Genomic DNA, 17,838 nt, shown 5'->3' with positions numbered 1-17,838 from the left:
CAGGGGCGGAGAGAAATGTACCCAGGAGAAGATGCTCCTTACTCAAACTTGCTTGCCAAATAAATAAAAATCAACAGCATGCCAAGAAAGGAAGGCTAGATTTCGACAAGCTAATGCTAAGCTTGCCTTAGAACTGAGAAGATAACAAGTTATAGGCAGAAAAATGCACCAGGAATTTGAACAACCAAAGGAAAAAAGAAGATGCATTGTGGGGGAGTCAGGATGCAAAGACAGTGATAAGTTAACGATAAGATAAGGGGTGTTTTGCAAGGAGAGATGCTCTAGGTAGCCTTTGAGGAGTGAGCATCAATATGAGGCAGCTACTACAGATGGGCTCCTTCTTAGAAGGCTTGGTCTAAAAACAAGTCACCCCCACACTGTAGGGCAGGGATGGGAAAACTCCGGCCCAGAGGCCCAGTGTGGCCCTCCAGAAGTCTCCATCTGGCCCCTCGTAACTCTCTCCACACGCAACGCTGGCACTGCACTCTAATAATGCTCTTTGCTTGCCTGGAAGGAGGCTAGAGAAGAGTGTTTAGAAACTAGCCTACTATAGCAAGGTAGAATTTGCACTCATCTCTTGCCTCTGGCCCCACTCATCACTGGTATGTGGCCTAGCAGGGAATGCAGCCCTCAGGCTGAGAAAGAGCCTATGAGGAGCATGCTGGCTACTACTACAGTGGCCCATCTAGTCCAGCTTCCTGTTTGCGCAGTGGCCGCTCAGATGCGCTGATGGGAAACTTGCAAGCAGAACCCAAGAACAAGAGTGCTCTCCCTGCTATGGTTTCCAGCAACTGGCATTCAGAAGCATTACTGCATACCCTCCAACATTTTCCCAATGAAAATTGGGACATCTTATTTCATGATGATGATGATGATGATTTATTATTTATATCCTGCCTATCTGACTGGGTTGCCCCAGGCACTCTGGGCAGCTTCCAACATAGATAAAACATAACAAAACAGTAAACATTTTTAAAGAAAAAAAATCCCTGTGTAGGGCTGCTTTCAGATGTCTTCTAAAGGTTGTATAGTTACTTATCTCCTTGGCTCAGGGGTTGCATATCTCCACACCCTCCAACATTTTACAGGGTCTTTGTCTGTCTATACTGGTGTTATTTATATGCATTTGACCAATAAACAAAGTATTTCTGTGTTAAGAAATTGTAGTTTATATTTATTAACAGCAAAACATGACTCAGCAATGGTGTAACACTCTTCCCCCTCTAGGAGAGAGGACATCAAACAGCAACAAGTTTAGTTTAAAAAAACTATAGGTGCAAGGGGGAAAAACACAAGAAAAGTTCCAGTAGCTTATTGGATGCAATTATATTTTGGGTGGGGAGCCTGTAGCCTTCCAGATGTTGTGAAACTACAAATCCCATCCACCCTGCTGGCAAATGGAAAGCCAGAGCTCCAACCCTCCCCGTCCTTCCATTACATTTTCTTCTCTCTCTCTCTCTCCTACCTCTCCTAAGCACTGAAGGCTAGAGTGTCGCTCCCTGGCTCCAGATGCCCATTCAAAATCTAGGGTAGGACCCATTCACCCACTTGCTCTAATAATTTTGACATCCTTGCCTTCTTTGGGAACACCTCCTGGCCCCGTTTGCGTCATCAAAGTTCCCCCAAAAGCCCAGCTCCAGGAATCGGCTCTCAAGAAGGCTCGGAAGACGGAAGAAGGCAGCCTTTTACTCCGTTGCCGAACCTGCCCCTTTCTTGTTCCTGGAAAAAGTGACCCGGGCAAGATAACCCTGACTGGTCCTCTTCTGTAACATGCAGCGGCTGCTGTGAAGAAGGACCAGGGGTTAAAGGGCGCCCAGCTTGACCCATAAGCTCCTCCTTCTTGCTCTGGGGTATGCTGTAAGTTTCCAACCTCGCCGGAGCCTGTGGGGAATCTTGAGGGAAAGGGTTGCGGTTGGGTAACTGGCTTCTCCCACCGGGGACAGGAGGGTGGGGCAGGTTCTTTTTCTTCTTTTTCCCAATGGGAATGGGGGGCGGTGGGACCGCCGGGGGGGACAGGGGGCTGACAGCCTCTGTGGACACTTGGACCTTGACGTTGTTCTTGAAGCGCTGGCGCCGGGTGCCCACATCCTTGTGCAGTGTTCCGTCAGCCGGCGGGGGGGTTGGAATATCATGGGATCTGGCAGGTTGTCCGCAAACCAGCTTTGCACAGCTCCCCACCTGGGTGTCGCTCGTGGGGCCCTTGTCCGGGCCGGAAAGAGGCACCGGCGGAATAGGCCTGCTGAAATCCTTAGTGTTCAGGGATGAGCTCCAAAATTCTGGAGGTGGGCAATGAGGATGAAAAGAGAGAGAACAAACTGTGTTAAAAGAGCGTTTGCTGGGTGCTCAAAGCTCTAGCCTGGCTATGATTATCTTTGTCAGGCCAGAAAAAAGAAGAAGGTGGAGATGCATTGGTTGTGGTTGCTAGGCAACCACTGGGAGCAATCTGCATCCATCAGTGACTAATATTGTTAGGAAGCAGTTTTATACTTGAGCCACATCTGCACCTTTATATTTAAGAGTTGTACTGTACTGCTTGAAACAGTCATGGCTTCCCCTCAAAGAATCCTGGGAAACTGTAGTTTATGGCTGCTGAAAGATATTGAGAGACCCCCGCCCTTCTTCCCCTCAAAAAGCTGCATTCAACAAACTGCAGTTCCCAGGATTCTTTGGGGGAAGCGACGACTGTTAAAGAGGCATAATACGGCTTTCAGTGCAGAAGTGGCCTTGATCAGTACAGTGTTACCTCAGGTTAATAACTTAATTCGTTCTGGAGGTCCGTTCTTAACCTGAAACTGTTCTTAACCTGAGGTACCACTTTAGCTAATGGGGCCTCCCAGCACCGCCGTGACGCAATTTCTGTTCTTGTCCTGAAGCAAAGTTCTTAACCCGAGGTACTATTTCTGGGTTAGCGGAGTCTGTAACCTGAAGCGTCTGTAACCTGAGGTGCCACTGTAATGTTTCTTGGGGGATCATCTGGCTGGATGTGGCCTCCCAGACCTCTCTGTTTGGCCTTTGGGATTCCCCCAGGCCTTGCCTCTGACTTGCCCTGCCTCGCAGCCCCCTTGAGTGTCTTTTGCCTGGCTGAAAATCTGCCCTAGAGCTCTTGCTTGGATAAAAGTCAGGGAGGGGAGGTGTCTCTGGAAACTTAGCCAACTGTAGGATTAGTTGCCCCACCCACTTTTCCCACTGGCCCCGCCCACTTTTGGTAAGTGGACCTCAGGAAATAATGCAGCCCGTGAGATGGAGAAGGTTCTCCACCCCTGACACCCCCTGTCACTGAGCTGTGTATCCCCACCCCTGTCAAGGAGCCTGGGAGGTTAAAAGCCAGGCAGGTGAGTGTGGGGTGCTGAAGTGGGGTTGCTGTTCAGGGGTTTGGTGCTGGATGGAGATTTCTACCACTGAGTCAACACTGAGCCACTCACCAAGCCCCAAGTGAGCGATGGCCTCCAGCTGCTGGCAGGATGAGGCCTCCCAGATGAGCAGAGGAAGGCGCAGAGAGAGAGGGAGGATGTCCCTGAGGCAGTGGGCAGGGGGAGGGAAGAAGAGAAAGTCTGTCAAAACTCAGCCAGAACTTTGAAGAAAAAACAATGCACTTGGAAACCAGAAACCAGAACATTCAATTTATATCTTTTTCTAAGCGGGAAATCATAGAATCATAGATTTGGAAGGAACCACAAGAGTAATCTAGTCCAACCTCCTGCAATGCAGAAATCTTTCATCCAACATGGGGCCGTGGGTGTAGACAGGATTTTTGTCAGGGGCGCAGAACTGATGTGATTGGTCAGTTAGTTTTTTCTATTCTTTTACTTGATGGGGGGGCAGCTTCTCCCTGGCCCCCCTTGGCTACACCAGTGACTGGGGCTCGAACCCACAACCCTGAGATTAACATCTGGAGAGTCACTCCCAACACCTGGAGGGTCACAAGTTCCCCATCCCTGGGCTACACTGACCAGCATTCCAGAGTTTCAGGTGGTGTCTTTCACAGTCACACCTGGCCATACCTACAGTGATTGTGCTCAACCCCTTTGCCATGACACTTCCCCCAAAAGCTGACATTTTAAAAGAAGATGGTCAGATAGGAGCACTAGACAATTCACTCAAGGACCTTCTCCATATATATATATATATATATATATATTTGCTTTCGTAGATTTTCACGGGTACAGGAATGCAGGTTTTGGTGTCTTCGGGTGTCTTCCCGTGTAAGAGTTGGGGTGTCTAGGCGACGTTTCGACGAGGTCTCACTCGTCATCTTCAGGCTGGTGCTTACGGCTTCTTGTTACTGGAACAGAGCAGGATCTCAGTGTTTGAGTTCCTATAAATACTGTGGAGGGGGTGTGGTGTATTCTGGGCAGAGAGGAAGTTCCCAGGATAGTGTGACTTTTCTTCTTTTGTTCCTTAATTACTTGAGGGATATCTTGAGTGATTTCTTGAGTGATATTCTGAGTACCACTTAGGAGGGTCATTAAGAGTGGATTAGTTGCTAAAGCTTTCGTGTCTTGACCTCTTGAGCTTGTGAAGAGTTTTTCTGAGAAGATGGCTGTACTGCACTTAGTTGTGTTCTGGCTTGGCTTCGTGTATAGGGGCGAGCTGTGGTTTTGTGCCCTGTGCCAGTCAGATCTGTGTAGGGATTGCAGGGGGGTGTAGCATCCGGAGGTGCCACTATGGTTTGGCTACTGGATGGTGTCTGTAATTTATCTGTGGAGAGGGTCTGGGTTTGGGTCTGGTGTGGTTGATTGGTGATGGTGTTCTGTGTGCCTCTGGTTCTGGTGTCGGTTTTTGTGGGGAGGGCTAATTTCCAGATGTCTGGCAGGCGGGACGTGTCGTCACGCTTGTTCATGTTGTGAGGGTGTTTCTCTATCTCGATGGCTTCCATGATTATTCTCTTGTGGTGATGTTCCATGTTAAAGAGCAATTTGGAATCTGCAAAATTAATTTCGTGTCCTGTTTCTTTCATGTGTTGGAAAAGAGAGGAGGTTTTTTCTTCTTTTTTGACGGCATTCTTGTGTTCTGCGATACGTGCATTTATTCGTCTGTTTGTTTGTCCAATGTACGTGGCTGGGCAGACTTTGCAGGGTATTTCATAGACCCCTTGGTTTTCCAACTGGATTTTATCTTTGGGGTTTCTGAGGATATTGGCTATTTTTTGGTTGGTGCAAAAGGCTGTTTTGATATTGTGTTTATGGAGGATTTTGCTAATTTTATCTGTAGTGCCCTTGATATAAGGAAGGAGGGCCATGCCATTGTTTTCTTCTGTGTCTTGGTTTTTGGGGGGTGTTTCTTTTTGGATTAGCTTCGTAACCCTGTTTTGCTGGTATCCATTGGCGATTAACACATTTGAGAGATTCTGTAACTCAGTTGTCAAGTGGTCTTTGTCAGCCAGGCGTTTGGTTCTGGAGATGAGAGTCTTGGCTACGGAGTTTATTTGTGCAGGGTGGTGGTGTGATTGTGCATGTAAGTAGCGGTTGGTGTGTGTTTTTTTCCGGTAGATGGTGTGTCCTAGGGAGCCATCAGGTTTTTTGTAGATTAGGACGTCAAGGAAGGGAAGTTGGTTGTTGGCTTCTATTTCCATAGTGAATTGTATTTTGGGGTGTAGGCTGTTGAGATGTGTGAGGAAGCTATCTAGTTTTTCTTTCCCGTGTGGCCAAATTACAAAGGTGTCGTCAACATATCTGAGCCAAAGTTTGGGTTTGTGTTCTGACTTGTCTAAAGCATTGGTTTCAAAGTGTTCCATGTACAGATTTGCGATGACCGGTGAGAGGGGTGATCCCATAGGTGCTCCTTCTATCTGTTTGTATCTTTGTCCATTGTGGATGAAGTACGTGTTGGTTAGGCAGTGGTTGGTCAGGTCCAGGATGTATTCGGGGGGATTGTATTTGTTTTGGATGGCTGTCAAGGCTTCATTAATGGGCACTTGTGTGAAGAGAGATACAACATCGAAGCTCACAAGTAGGTCATCGGGATGTAGGTTTTGCTTCTTTATTGTTTCTATGAACTGGAAGGAGTTAGTAACGTGTGAAGCGATGGATTCTGCATAGGGCTGAAGTTGCTTAGCGAGAAATTTAGCGAGATTTTGTAGAGGTGAGCCTATGGAGCTGACTATTGGTCTGAGTGGTGTTCCTTCTTTGTGTATCTTGGGGAGACCGTAGAGTTTGGGGCATCTGGATGATTTTTCTCTGGGGATGATTCTTAGCTGGATTTCTTCACTGATAGGAGAGGCTTTTATTTTGGATTTGGTGGTTTTTTCCAGATAGGTGGTGGGATCTGTTTTTATAGGTTGGTAGGTAGGGTCTTGGAGTAGATTTGATAGTTTTGCTTGGTAGTCCGATGTGTTCATCACAACAGTGGCATTACCTTTGTCTGCTGGGAGAATGATTATGTTGTTGTCTTTCCTCAGGTTGGTGAGTGCTTTCTGTTCTTCTTTGTGTAAATTGCTTTTGGGTGGTTTGCTGGAGCAGAGGATGTTGGTGACATCAAGTCTGATTTTATTGGCTTCATCTGGGTTGATTTTGGTTAGGCTAGCTTCGACTCCGCATATGATGTTTTCCGTGGGGATGCGTCTCGGGGCGACTGCAAAGTTGAAACCTTTGGAGAGTACTTTGGTTTCAGTTGAGGTGAGGATCCTGTCTGATATGTTATGTACTGTTTGTTTCATGGGTTGTTGTGGAGGGTGGCTGGGCTTCTGGCGTTTCTCTAGTTTGTGGAGTTTGTTGGTGTGTCTGTCTGTCTTGTGTGAGGTCTCAGTTTCAGCTCTCCAGACGGCTAGTTGTTTGCATTTGTCCCAGAGTGCAGGGTGGATTTTGTTACAGAGTTTGAGGTGAAGAGTGAGCAGATCTTTGTTGGTTTGGTTTAGTAGGTATCTTTTCTTATGTATTTCGTTTCTGATTAGGGATAGTTCAGTTCGTTTCAGGATCCTTTCGGTAGCTGGGGTTTTAGAGTGGAATTTCAGTTGGAAGCATGTGGGAATTAAGTTGTTGTCTCGGCAGTTGCGAGAAACTAGAGAAACGCCAGAAGCCCAGCCACCCTCCACAACAACCCATGAAACAAACAGTACATAACATATCAGACAGGATCCTCACCTCAACTGAAACCAAAGTACTCTCCAAAGGTTTCAACTTTGCAGTCGCCCCGAGACGCATCCCCACGGAAAACATCATATGCGGAGTCGAAGCTAGCCTAACCAAAATCAACCCAGATGAAGCCAATAAAATCAGACTTGATGTCACCAACATCCTCTGCTCCAGCAAACCACCCAAAAGCAATTTACACAAAGAAGAACAGAAAGCACTCACCAACCTGAGGAAAGACAACAACATAATCATTCTCCCAGCAGACAAAGGTAATGCCACTGTTGTGATGAACACATCGGACTACCAAGCAAAACTATCAAATCTACTCCAAGACCCTACCTACCAACCTATAAAAACAGATCCCACCACCTATCTGGAAAAAACCACCAAATCCAAAATAAAAGCCTCTCCTATCAGTGAAGAAATCCAGCTAAGAATCATCCCCAGAGAAAAATCATCCAGATGCCCCAAACTCTACGGTCTCCCCAAGATACACAAAGAAGGAACACCACTCAGACCAATAGTCAGCTCCATAGGCTCACCTCTACAAAATCTCGCTAAATTTCTCGCTAAGCAACTTCAGCCCTATGCAGAATCCATCGCTTCACACGTTACTAACTCCTTCCAGTTCATAGAAACAATAAAGAAGCAAAACCTACATCCCGATGACCTACTTGTGAGCTTCGATGTTGTATCTCTCTTCACACAAGTGCCCATTAATGAAGCCTTGACAGCCATCCAAAACAAATACAATCCCCCCGAATACATCCTGGACCTGACCAACCACTGCCTAACCAACACGTACTTCATCCACAATGGACAAAGATACAAACAGATAGAAGGAGCACCTATGGGATCACCCCTCTCACCGGTCATCGCAAATCTGTACATGGAACACTTTGAAACCAATGCTTTAGACAAGTCAGAACACAAACCCAAACTTTGGCTCAGATATGTTGACGACACCTTTGTAATTTGGCCACACGGGAAAGAAAAACTAGATAGCTTCCTCACACATCTCAACAGCCTACACCCCAAAATACAATTCACTATGGAAATAGAAGCCAACAACCAACTTCCCTTCCTTGACGTCCTAATCTACAAAAAACCTGATGGCTCCCTAGGACACACCATCTACCGGAAAAAAACACACACCAACCGCTACTTACATGCACAATCACACCACCACCCTGCACAAATAAACTCCGTAGCCAAGACTCTCATCTCCAGAACCAAACGCCTGGCTGACAAAGACCACTTGACAACTGAGTTACAGAATCTCTCAAATGTGTTAATCGCCAATGGATACCAGCAAAACAGGGTTACGAAGCTAATCCAAAAAGAAACACCCCCCAAAAACCAAGACACAGAAGAAAACAATGGCATGGCCCTCCTTCCTTATATCAAGGGCACTACAGATAAAATTAGCAAAATCCTCCATAAACACAATATCAAAACAGCCTTTTGCACCAACCAAAAAAATAGCCAATATCCTCAGAAACCCCAAAGATAAAATCCAGTTGGAAAACCAAGGGGTCTATGAAATACCCTGCAAAGTCTGCCCAGCCACGTACATTGGACAAACAAACAGACGAATAAATGCACGTATCGCAGAACACAAGAATGCCGTCAAAAAAGAAGAAAAAACCTCCTCTCTTTTCCAACACATGAAAGAAACAGGACACGAAATTAATTTTGCAGATTCCAAATTGCTCTTTAACATGGAACATCACCACAAGAGAATAATCATGGAAGCCATCGAGATAGAGAAACACCCTCACAACATGAACAAGCGTGACGACACGTCCCGCCTGCCAGACATCTGGAAATTAGCCCTCCCCACAAAAACCGACACCAGAACCAGAGGCACACAGAACACCATCACCAATCAACCACACCAGACCCAAACCCAGACCCTCTCCACAGATAAATTACAGACACCATCCAGTAGCCAAACCATAGTGGCACCTCCGGATGCTACACCCCCCTGCAATCCCTACACAGATCTGACTGGCACAGGGCACAAAACCACAGCTCGCCCCTATACACGAAGCCAAGCCAGAACACAACTAAGTGCAGTACAGCCATCTTCTCAGAAAAACTCTTCACAAGCTCAAGAGGTCAAGACACGAAAGCTTTAGCAACTAATCCACTCTTAATGACCCTCCTAAGTGGTACTCAGAATATCACTCAAGAAATCACTCAAGATATCCCTCAAGTAATTAAGGAACAAAAGAAGAAAAGTCACACTATCCTGGGAACTTCCTCTCTGCCCAGAATACACCACACCCCCTCCACAGTATTTATAGGAACTCAAACACTGAGATCCTGCTCTGTTCCAGTAACAAGAAGCCGTAAGCACCAGCCTGAAGATGACGAGTGAGACCTCGTCGAAACGTCGCCTAGACACCCCAACTCTTACACGGGAAGACACCCGAAGACACCAAAACCTGCATATATATATATATATATATATATATATATTCAGGAGTCTTGGATGTTATTGAACCACCATAGGGGATAATGGTGGTCTCCAAAGGTGGCAAGCCACTTACGGGGTTATGCAGTAGGAAGCAATGAGGTGCAGGAGGCTGGGGAAGGTCAAATCCGAGCCCTCTAGGAAGATGACTGGAGAACATAAGAAACGGATGGAGAAAAGTTAACCCCGGGCCAGAGTTGGGACGAATTTCCTCCCCAAAACTCTCCTCCATGAAAATTATTCCCAGAACACTTGAATAATCCCCCGAATTTGCAAGGCAAATGCATTCGCCACCCTCACCTGCACGCTCCTGGCATAAGCAATGGGTCGTCACAAAAGCCGGCGACGAATTGTCGGGGAGGCGTAAACACAGGACTTGACATTGCCGCGTATTTGATCTCCGCACTAAAAATGTCTGGGAGTGGGGAGAAGGGGGAAGAGAAGCATGAAAGCAGGTTAAGGTAGACTATAATAACAGGGACACACAGACAGCAGCATCATTAGGTGGGAAGAGGTTCCAAATGCTAACTTTTAAAAAAATGCAAAATCTGTAGAATATACCAAGAATATACCAAGAAATCACGGCTGCATTTGGATTACCTTTTTTTTGCAGGTGGGATGCTGGTGTTGTAAATTTCCTGTATGAGCGAAGGGATTAAAGTAGATGGCGTGTGAGGCCCACTCTGATTCTATGGCCACAAGGAATTCTGGGAACTATAGTTTTTTAAGGGTGCTGAGAGGAGGCCCCTATTCCCCTCACAGTGCCACATTTTCCAGATTCACCTGTGAAGACGGATTGACTGTTAAACCGTTCTGGGAGTTCTGCCTTCTCACTTTTGTGGAAATGGAGACATCCAACAGGTGAAGCTGTCTCCCTCACAAATGCATTCCTACACTGCAGCCTGTATTTCAGGCGTTCATGTGCTTCCTGAATGGAAAGGAGCCTCTGTCGAAAGGAAAAACGTTGCAGCCCAAGCCAGTGGGGCAGAGGTCACTCAGAGTATGCTCAGAAGCACTATTCTCATCACTCCTGTGCTCTAAAGTGGGGTGCTAATGATGAAACCCTGTCGATCCTCACCCCGGGAGGTTCACGCTGAAGGATGTGAAGTGCAGCGGCCGAGTTGATGCCCAGCTGGAGCCAAACTGGCTGAGTGATGCGCAGTCGTCCCACGAGGCTGATGCTCCGGGGGGAGGCCACCATCCCGTGCCGTGGGTTGGCATAAGGCTCGGGATAGTCGTAGATCGGGTTCCGAGTCATCCTGAGAGGGAACAAAAACCTCCCCTGAGTCCAGCGTGAGGAACTGAAAGGGGCGCAAACAACAGGCAACCCAATGGACCTGCCCTGCTTAGCATGACTTTACTTTATTCCGTTATTTTTTTAAATTAGATTTTGCAAATTCATTCACACAAATGTTATTCTTGCAAAAGTTAAAATTTTACACAGGATTCTTCCAAATCCTAGGACTTCCCTCCTCCCCCCTGCGGGTTCTTTAAATAACTTTTTCTACTGTGTATTATAAATCCATCTAGTTTACTGTCCTCCAGTGTATCCAAAGTCTATGTATCATTGCAAGAGTTATTTAAAGCCTGCCAAAGAGCTCAAGTGTTTGCAGTGGTCTTTCAAATACAGTCTATATTTGCCCCACTCTCTGTTGAAGTTTTGGTCCTCCTGATTTCTGATATCCCTGGTCAATCTTGCCATCTCTGCATAGCCTAATAATTTCATCTGCCAGTCTTACTTTATTCCATTTCTATCCTGTGACATCACGCATGTTGGGAGGAGGCTGCAAGGCCTGCTGCCACCGCAGGGAGATTCCGCGAGGCCTGGCCCCTCAAGATTGGCGGGGGCTCAGCCCTGTCCCAACATACTTTGAGGGGTGTCCGCAAGCCCATAGATTTGGTGCCTATGGCTTTTGAAGCACATTTGAAGTGCATGTTTCCCCCTCAGAGAATTATGGGCGCTGTAGTAGGTCTGTTAAGGATTGCTGAGAATAGTAACTCTGCGAGGGGTAAATAGCAGTGCCAGGAATTCCTGAGGGAAAGAATGCGCTTGAAAGGTATTGCTGTGTACGCAGCCTTTGAGTGTATACTTGTGGCTGAAATGTGACAGAATACCTGGGGCATAGGAAGCTGTCTTGCATGGCGTCTAAAGGCTGGTCCGCCTAGCTCAGTATTGTCTATGCTGACTCAGTGGCAGACCTACATTTTGGGGCCCCTGAAGCTTGAACTGTCTTGGGGGCCCCTTCAAACCAGCAACGAGGTCTGGGTCACCACTGTTATCGTCTTCGGTGGTGTTGTTCCATGACCAGTGGCGTAGAGTGGGTTGTCAGCACCCGGGGCAAGGCAAGTAATTTGCGCCCCCTAACCCGTGGATTTGCACCCCCTAACCCGTGGATTTGCGCCCCCTGACCCTAACCCCCAGATGTTGCGCCCGGTGCGGCCGGCCCCCCTGCACCCCCCACGCTACACCACTGTCCATGACAGATCACCACACATTTATAACATTGGTGCTACAGACTCAAACTTGTTGAAATATAAAAGGTAAAGGTAAAGGGATCCCTGACTATTAGGTCCAGTCGTGACCGACTCTGGGGTTGCGGCGATCATCTCGTTTTATTGGCTGAGGGAGCCGGTGTACAGCTTCTGGGTCATGTGGCCAGCATGACTAAGCCGCTTCTGGCGAACCAGAGCAGCGCACGGACACGCCGTTTACCTTCCCGCCGGAGTAGTACCTATTTATCTACTTGCACTGTGATGTGCTTTGAACTGCTAGGTTGGCAGGAGCAGGGACCAAGCAACGGGAGCTCACCCCGTCACGGGGATTCAAACCGCCGACCTTCTGATCGGCAAGTCGTAGGCTCTGTGGTTTAACCCACAGCGCCACCCACAACAACAAAATGAGTCGATTCGAATTGTGCGACTCAAATTGGGTCTACCAGACCCACATTTTTTAAGCAACGTGGGCAAAAGTCGCTTCTGGGGCCCCTTCAGGATTGAGGGTCTCTAAAGCTTAAGCTTCATTGGTTTCATAGTACAGTAGATCCATTCCTACACTGGCCGGCAGCATCTCTCCAGCAGAGAAAGGTCTTCCCCAGCCCTACCTCGAAAGAGAGAGAGAGAGAGAGAGAGAGAGAAATCAAGGGGAGGGGAGAGGGAAGGATAGCTGGCAGGCACCAAGGAAGGCCTACAGACTATGTGTGCCCATGGCTGACCACATTATATAGCCCACCAACTTGGATCAATTCATGAAGGACAAGAAAATCAAAGGATACTAGCAGCCACAATGGCCCTTTTCTTCCTCCACTGTCAGAGGCAGTATGGCTCTGAATGATAGAAGTTACTGGAAATCGCAAGTGGGTCGAGTGCTCTTTCCTTTGGATCTTGCTTTCAGGATTTCCAGACGTATCTGGTTGGCTAGTGTGAGAACAGGATAATGAACTTAGATGGGTCTTTGGCCCTGATCCTCTTTTTACGTTAGATGGAGAAACAGCTCCGTCCTATGCGTTTTATTTTCATGCTCTGCAGAAATCCAACAGGTGCAGATTATCCTTGTGTGGAAATACCTGTTGAGTTTCTGCAGCACCGTCGCATTGGTCTTTTTTTATTTTTAAGCACAGGAACATGCCAGGGAGGAGAAAGTTGCCACCCTCTGCAGAGACACAGCTGGATCGAACATGAGCTGAAGGCGGGAGCCATCCTCGAGCTGTTACAAAACACAGCGGGGGCGAGAGACGAGAAAGTAAGGCAGGCTGTGAATCAGCTCCGTGGCATGAGAAGCTGCAATTTGGAGACAGGGAGGAGCACAGCTTTGAGTGGATCACTTAGCAGCTGCCCTGCCCCACAGGGGGAAGGAGAAGCCTGTGGAAATGGGCCTCCCGCCGGGGTGGGGAGAGCTAACCCCTTTGTCCTCACCCCCAACCCAAAACAAAGCTGAAAAAGCTTCTCACTTTGGCTTAACGACCCCCCTTTGTTCCATTTGCCATCTCTCCCACCCGCTAACAGTCCCGATGCAGAGGGCAAGTTCCTTAACCACCACCACATGTATAAAGCACATGGCATTTTCCATGTGCTATCAATACATTTTTTTTACAATAAAATAAGGCGGTTTCCTGACTGCAGGCTCAGCCATCTCAAAGGCATGACACAGAAGGAAAAGGAATGGGGAGGGAAGAGGAAAGCAAGCATGGGAACAGGGTGATGGAAGGAGTCTGGTTAAATCTCCCCCTAGCTGTGATATTCTTGCTTATGGCTTTCGTTTAGCTAATTTGGCAGCTCATGGGAAAATAAAAACAGCAACAATAAAATACACTAAAACTCCTTTAAAATAATAGTAAAAATAAATCAAGGAAAAAATGAAACGGGCCATGTAAATATAGAATCATAGAGTTGGAAGGGACCCCTAGGGTCATCTAGCCCAACCCACTGTGATGCAGGAATCATACGTGACAGATGACCATCCAGCGCTGAGGGCCTTCTAGCAGTTCCCTTACTGCAAGAAGTGAGGTTACAGGGAACCAGGCAGAGGGCCTTCTTGGCAGTGGTGCCCACCCTGTGGAACACCCTCCTATCAGATGTCACGGAAATAAACAACTATCTGGCTTTTAGAAGACATCTGAAGGCAGCCCTGTTTCGAGAAGTTTTTAATGTTTAAATTTTTATTCTGTTTTTAATGTTCTGTTGGGAGCCGCCCAAAGTAGCTGGGGAAACCCAGATGGGCGGGGTATAAATAATAAAATTATTATTATTATTAAATATTTGTGAATGAACTATATTTCTTAAAGACACACCATTCTCCCCTGTGCCTCATTCCAAAGGAGCACAAAACCTGGTTAAGTGCCAAGGGCCCTGTAATCTTGCTCCTGCGCGACAGAGATTGGGGTTGCCAGCAACACGGGGGTTAGAAGTGAGATCTGTGTTTCCTAGAGGAGAAGGCCTGGGAGTAAAAGTGTGCCTGAAGTCAAAACAGTGAGAGGACTGAATGGCAGCACTCCTTGAGCAGTTCCAGGGGATGGACCAGCAGGAGGAGAGACAAAAGAAAGCAGCAGCAGAAGCGACAAATTCGATGAGATGAAAGCAGCGGCAAGCAGAGCGTGTGAGACAACAAGTGCTATATTCACAGCTGGCAATTCATAATAATAATAATACTAAACAGTCATCAAGGTCTCTCCTGAGCTGCAGTGCTTGTGGTTGGGGAAACCATGGGCCCTGGCAGTTCTACAATGTCCTCTTCTCAAAAAACCCTCCTAATGGAGCCAATAGGCGTTTTCTTTCCCTCCCCGCTGCAACCCTAATTGTGGCACAAGAGGGGGAGGGGGGGAAAGGTCACACAGGTAGGGAAGGGTTAATCTTTCATTTCCCAGCTATGACACACAACCCCCAAACACACACACATCCACCTCACACAATATTTAGGGGTTTTTTTGAGGGGGTGGGGAGGAACCTATCAGATCCATCTGTTAGAATGGATCAGGCTAGGACTGATTTTAATCTCTTCTCAGCCACCCATAAAGCCCAGTGGGTGACCTACCTGATTTGGTTGTGAGGCTAAAATGGGGAGGGGGGCAAACCACGTATGCCGCCTTGAGCTCCTAGTGTGGGAAAGCAGGATATAAATGTAAGAAACAAAAGAAAATGAAGTCTAACTACCTCACAGGGTTGATGGAAGGTGGGGAAAGAGAGCCACTCCAGGTGATGGGAACTTGAGCCAGTTAGCCAAAAATGCTGGGCTCATCTAGGGTAGGCTCCCATAGTACAGTTGGTAGAGCATGAGACTCTTGATCTCGGGGGTCGTGGGTTTGAGCCCCACATTGGGCAAAAAGATTCCTACATTCGTACAGGGGGTTGGACTAGTGACCCTCACGTCTCTTCCAATTCTACAGTTCTATAATCCATCCCCACAACTCTTGACATGCACAGAGGGCGAGGCAGGAGTGACATCAACATAAGGCCAAAGATGAGGTGCAGAATCACATGCAAAGACATGCGGCAAGAGGGAAAGAGGAAGAATGGTGTTTCCTTCCTTCCTTCCTTCTGACATTGTATAAATGGGGGCCCGGGATGGGGGCCTTTCAATTGGAGGCCTTGTTTGCCAATAATACACAAATCCTGGGCTGGGGAACCTGGTGCCCTCCAAACAGTAGACTCAAACTCCCATCAGCCCCTGCCAGCAAGGCCAGCGGTCAGGGATGGGTGTTTGTTTGTGGTGTTCATGAACATGCCCTGGCCAGCATCCCACTCTTGAGCTCAGCAACCCAGGAACCAAACCTCCCACCTTTCACCAGTGAACACCAGTAAGCCCGTTTCTGCAAACCCAACAGTCCTAGTGCCCAGGGACCATCTAAGATATAATAGCCGTGAGATGCCCCCCCTGGGGACATGGGTAAGTATCCCGCTCAGTCCTCCTCAGAGTAGAACCCTTTGAAATCAATGGCTGCGCGACTGACTTAAGTTTTGATTTCAACGGGTCTATTAAGCGTAGGACTGAGCTGGATACAACCCTATGCATGCTGACTCAGGCACAACCCCCTACCGAGTTCTGGAGTAGGGGGGCAGGTTAAGAGAGTGTAGGATCAGGGCCAGTGTGGCTCAGCATGTCAAGGATGCGATTTAGAAGACTTGGGTTCAAAATCCCCAGCCATGAAGCCTTGGGCCAGGCACAACTTCTCACCTTAAGTCTACCTCGCAGCGTTGTTGTAGGATAAAAAACGGGGAAGGAGAAAGTGCTGTGCGCCACATCATATCCCTTGGAGGAAAGGCAGGATATAAAATGCTGCAGAATAAAATAAAGCTTTCCCAGTGCCCCCAGACGCTAGCAACCCACTTAATCCAGAGTGACTCCCATCCTCTGGCGCCAGATACAGAAGGAGGCTTGTCCCTTCACCCTAGGGATGGGGGAACCGGCAACTGCTCCACAGGTCTTGCTGAAATCCAGCTCTTCACAGCCCTGACCATTGGCCACACATGCCGGCTTTTGGGAGCTGGGTTTCAACAGCCCCTGGGGGAGCAACGGGAATCTTAACTTTTCCCACCTCTGCCATGCGGCTGAGAAACCAGAGCTGGAAATGACCTCAGGAGTCTCAGCTCCCAGTTCCTTCCTGATCAGCAGCACACCCCTAGTGTAACATCCCCGCACAAAACACACGCGCAGCACACTTTCTAGCAACGGGACTACAAAGGTGGCCTCCACGTGACCAGCTGTATCCTTTAGACGGCACTGCCCTCCCCGAAGCAAGGAGTCCACAAACAAGGAAATCAACTGCTGCGGGGAAGCGCCGTTGGCACCAGTTCCCAGCAATCGAGTTTGGTCAATAGAGGAAGGGAGGGAATTCCCATCTCCAACGCCCCCCTCCCCAATCCAGGGTACCCCACGCAAGCCCCCCTCCCCATCCTCGCCACTCACTCACCTCTCCTCTCTCCGGCAACTCCACGGCGTGCTCCTTTGCCTCCCCTATTGCACTCGGTTTCTCTCTCGGCTGCGCTCATCTCAGCTGCCTGAAGACGTCTTGGCTGAGATCCAGCTCCGGGGCGAGGCTTGGGCAAGCGGCACCGGGAAGGCGGGTGGGCACCTGGCTCTCAACAACAAACTCTTACTTCATGGGCTGAAATCTTGAGAAGGCTGAGCTCACCGCAGGGCTCCTGCCACGGAAGAGGCGGCTGGCTTTGCAAAATGCCAAGGAGCAGCAGCAGCAGCAGCAGCAGCAGCAGCAGATTTCACAGAATCATAAAATGGTTAGAAGTTGGAAGGGACCCCCGGGGTCATCTAGTCCAACCCACTGCAATGCAGGAATCTTTTTGCCCAATGTGAGGCTCGAACTCACGCCCCTGAGGTTAAGAGCCTCATGCTCTTACCAACTGAGCTATCTGGGTCAGTTTGATTGGAAATAGAAAAAGGGAAGAAAGCACAAAAAGGGGGGAGTCTCTGAGCAAGTGCAGAAAGCCTTCCATGTTTCAAACCCTTCTGTAATAGCTTTTACCAACCTAGGGCTCCCACGATGATGGGATATGCAGCCAGAAACATCTGGAGAGTCCCAGATTGGCAAAGTTTGCTCCAGAAGTATTATTGTTTAGCAGGGAAGGTTTATTCAGATTCCCACTCCCATTTTTTTCTTCTTGCTACTTCTCTAGGTTTGTCAGGGAGCCCTAGAATGGAAAATCAGTTCCCAGAGTTCAGCTCCTGAGTAATGAGAATCACAGAATCGTTAGGGACTTCAAAGGTCATTTAGTCCAACCCCCTGCAATGCAGGAATCACAGCTAAAAAAGAGAGAAATAATAATAATGACTTTCCAAAC

General features: G+C 48.0%; 1 protein-coding gene across 3 annotated transcripts; it reads right to left on the bottom strand.

Moving 5' to 3' along the window:
* Positions 1-1,145: 1,145 nt before the first annotated feature.
* On the bottom strand, positions 1,146-17,838 carry RIN1 (Ras and Rab interactor 1). Of its 3 annotated transcripts, none has more exons than XM_083477862.1 (7): positions 16,953-17,838; positions 16,217-16,291; positions 10,628-10,808; positions 9,850-9,964; positions 9,626-9,698; positions 3,423-3,514; positions 1,146-2,276 (listed from the first exon to the last, which is right to left on the bottom strand). In XM_083477862.1, exons 2-7 carry the CDS (start codon positions 16,285-16,287, stop codon positions 1,651-1,653), a joined length of 1,158 nt encoding a protein of 385 aa, XP_083333988.1. In that variant the 5' UTR covers positions 16,288-16,291; positions 16,953-17,838; the 3' UTR covers positions 1,146-1,650. The 3 variants fall into 3 exon arrangements, with proteins under 3 accessions (XP_083333988.1, XP_083333990.1, XP_083333989.1); XM_083477864.1 differs by lacking the exon at positions 16,217-16,291 and adding an exon at positions 15,077-15,137 and having other exon boundaries at positions 16,953-17,805; XM_083477863.1 differs by lacking the exon at positions 16,217-16,291 and having other exon boundaries at positions 16,953-17,736.

Source organism: Podarcis liolepis (genome assembly GCF_965112155.1).
Source record: "Podarcis liolepis genome assembly, chromosome: 15".
NCBI lineage: Eukaryota > Metazoa > Chordata > Lepidosauria > Squamata > Lacertidae > Podarcis > Podarcis liolepis.
Note: the sequence above shows the minus strand (reverse complement) of the source record. Positions and strands in the feature narration are given on the sequence as shown.

Excerpts from the sequence above, each read along its gene's own strand:
- RIN1 (XM_083477862.1), bottom strand. The coding sequence starts at position 16,287 with ATGATGTGGCGCACAGCACTTTCTCCTTCCCCGTTTTTTATCCTACAA. Across the intron at positions 9,699-9,849 it reads CTTATGCCAGGAGCGTGCAG|TCATCTTCCTAGAGGGCTCG; the intron begins GTGAGGGTGGCG and ends TATGTTCTCCAG. Across the intron at positions 3,515-9,625 it reads GCTTCCTACTGCATAACCCC|GGACATCCTCCCTCTCTCTC; the intron begins GTAAGTGGCTTG and ends CCACTGCCTCAG.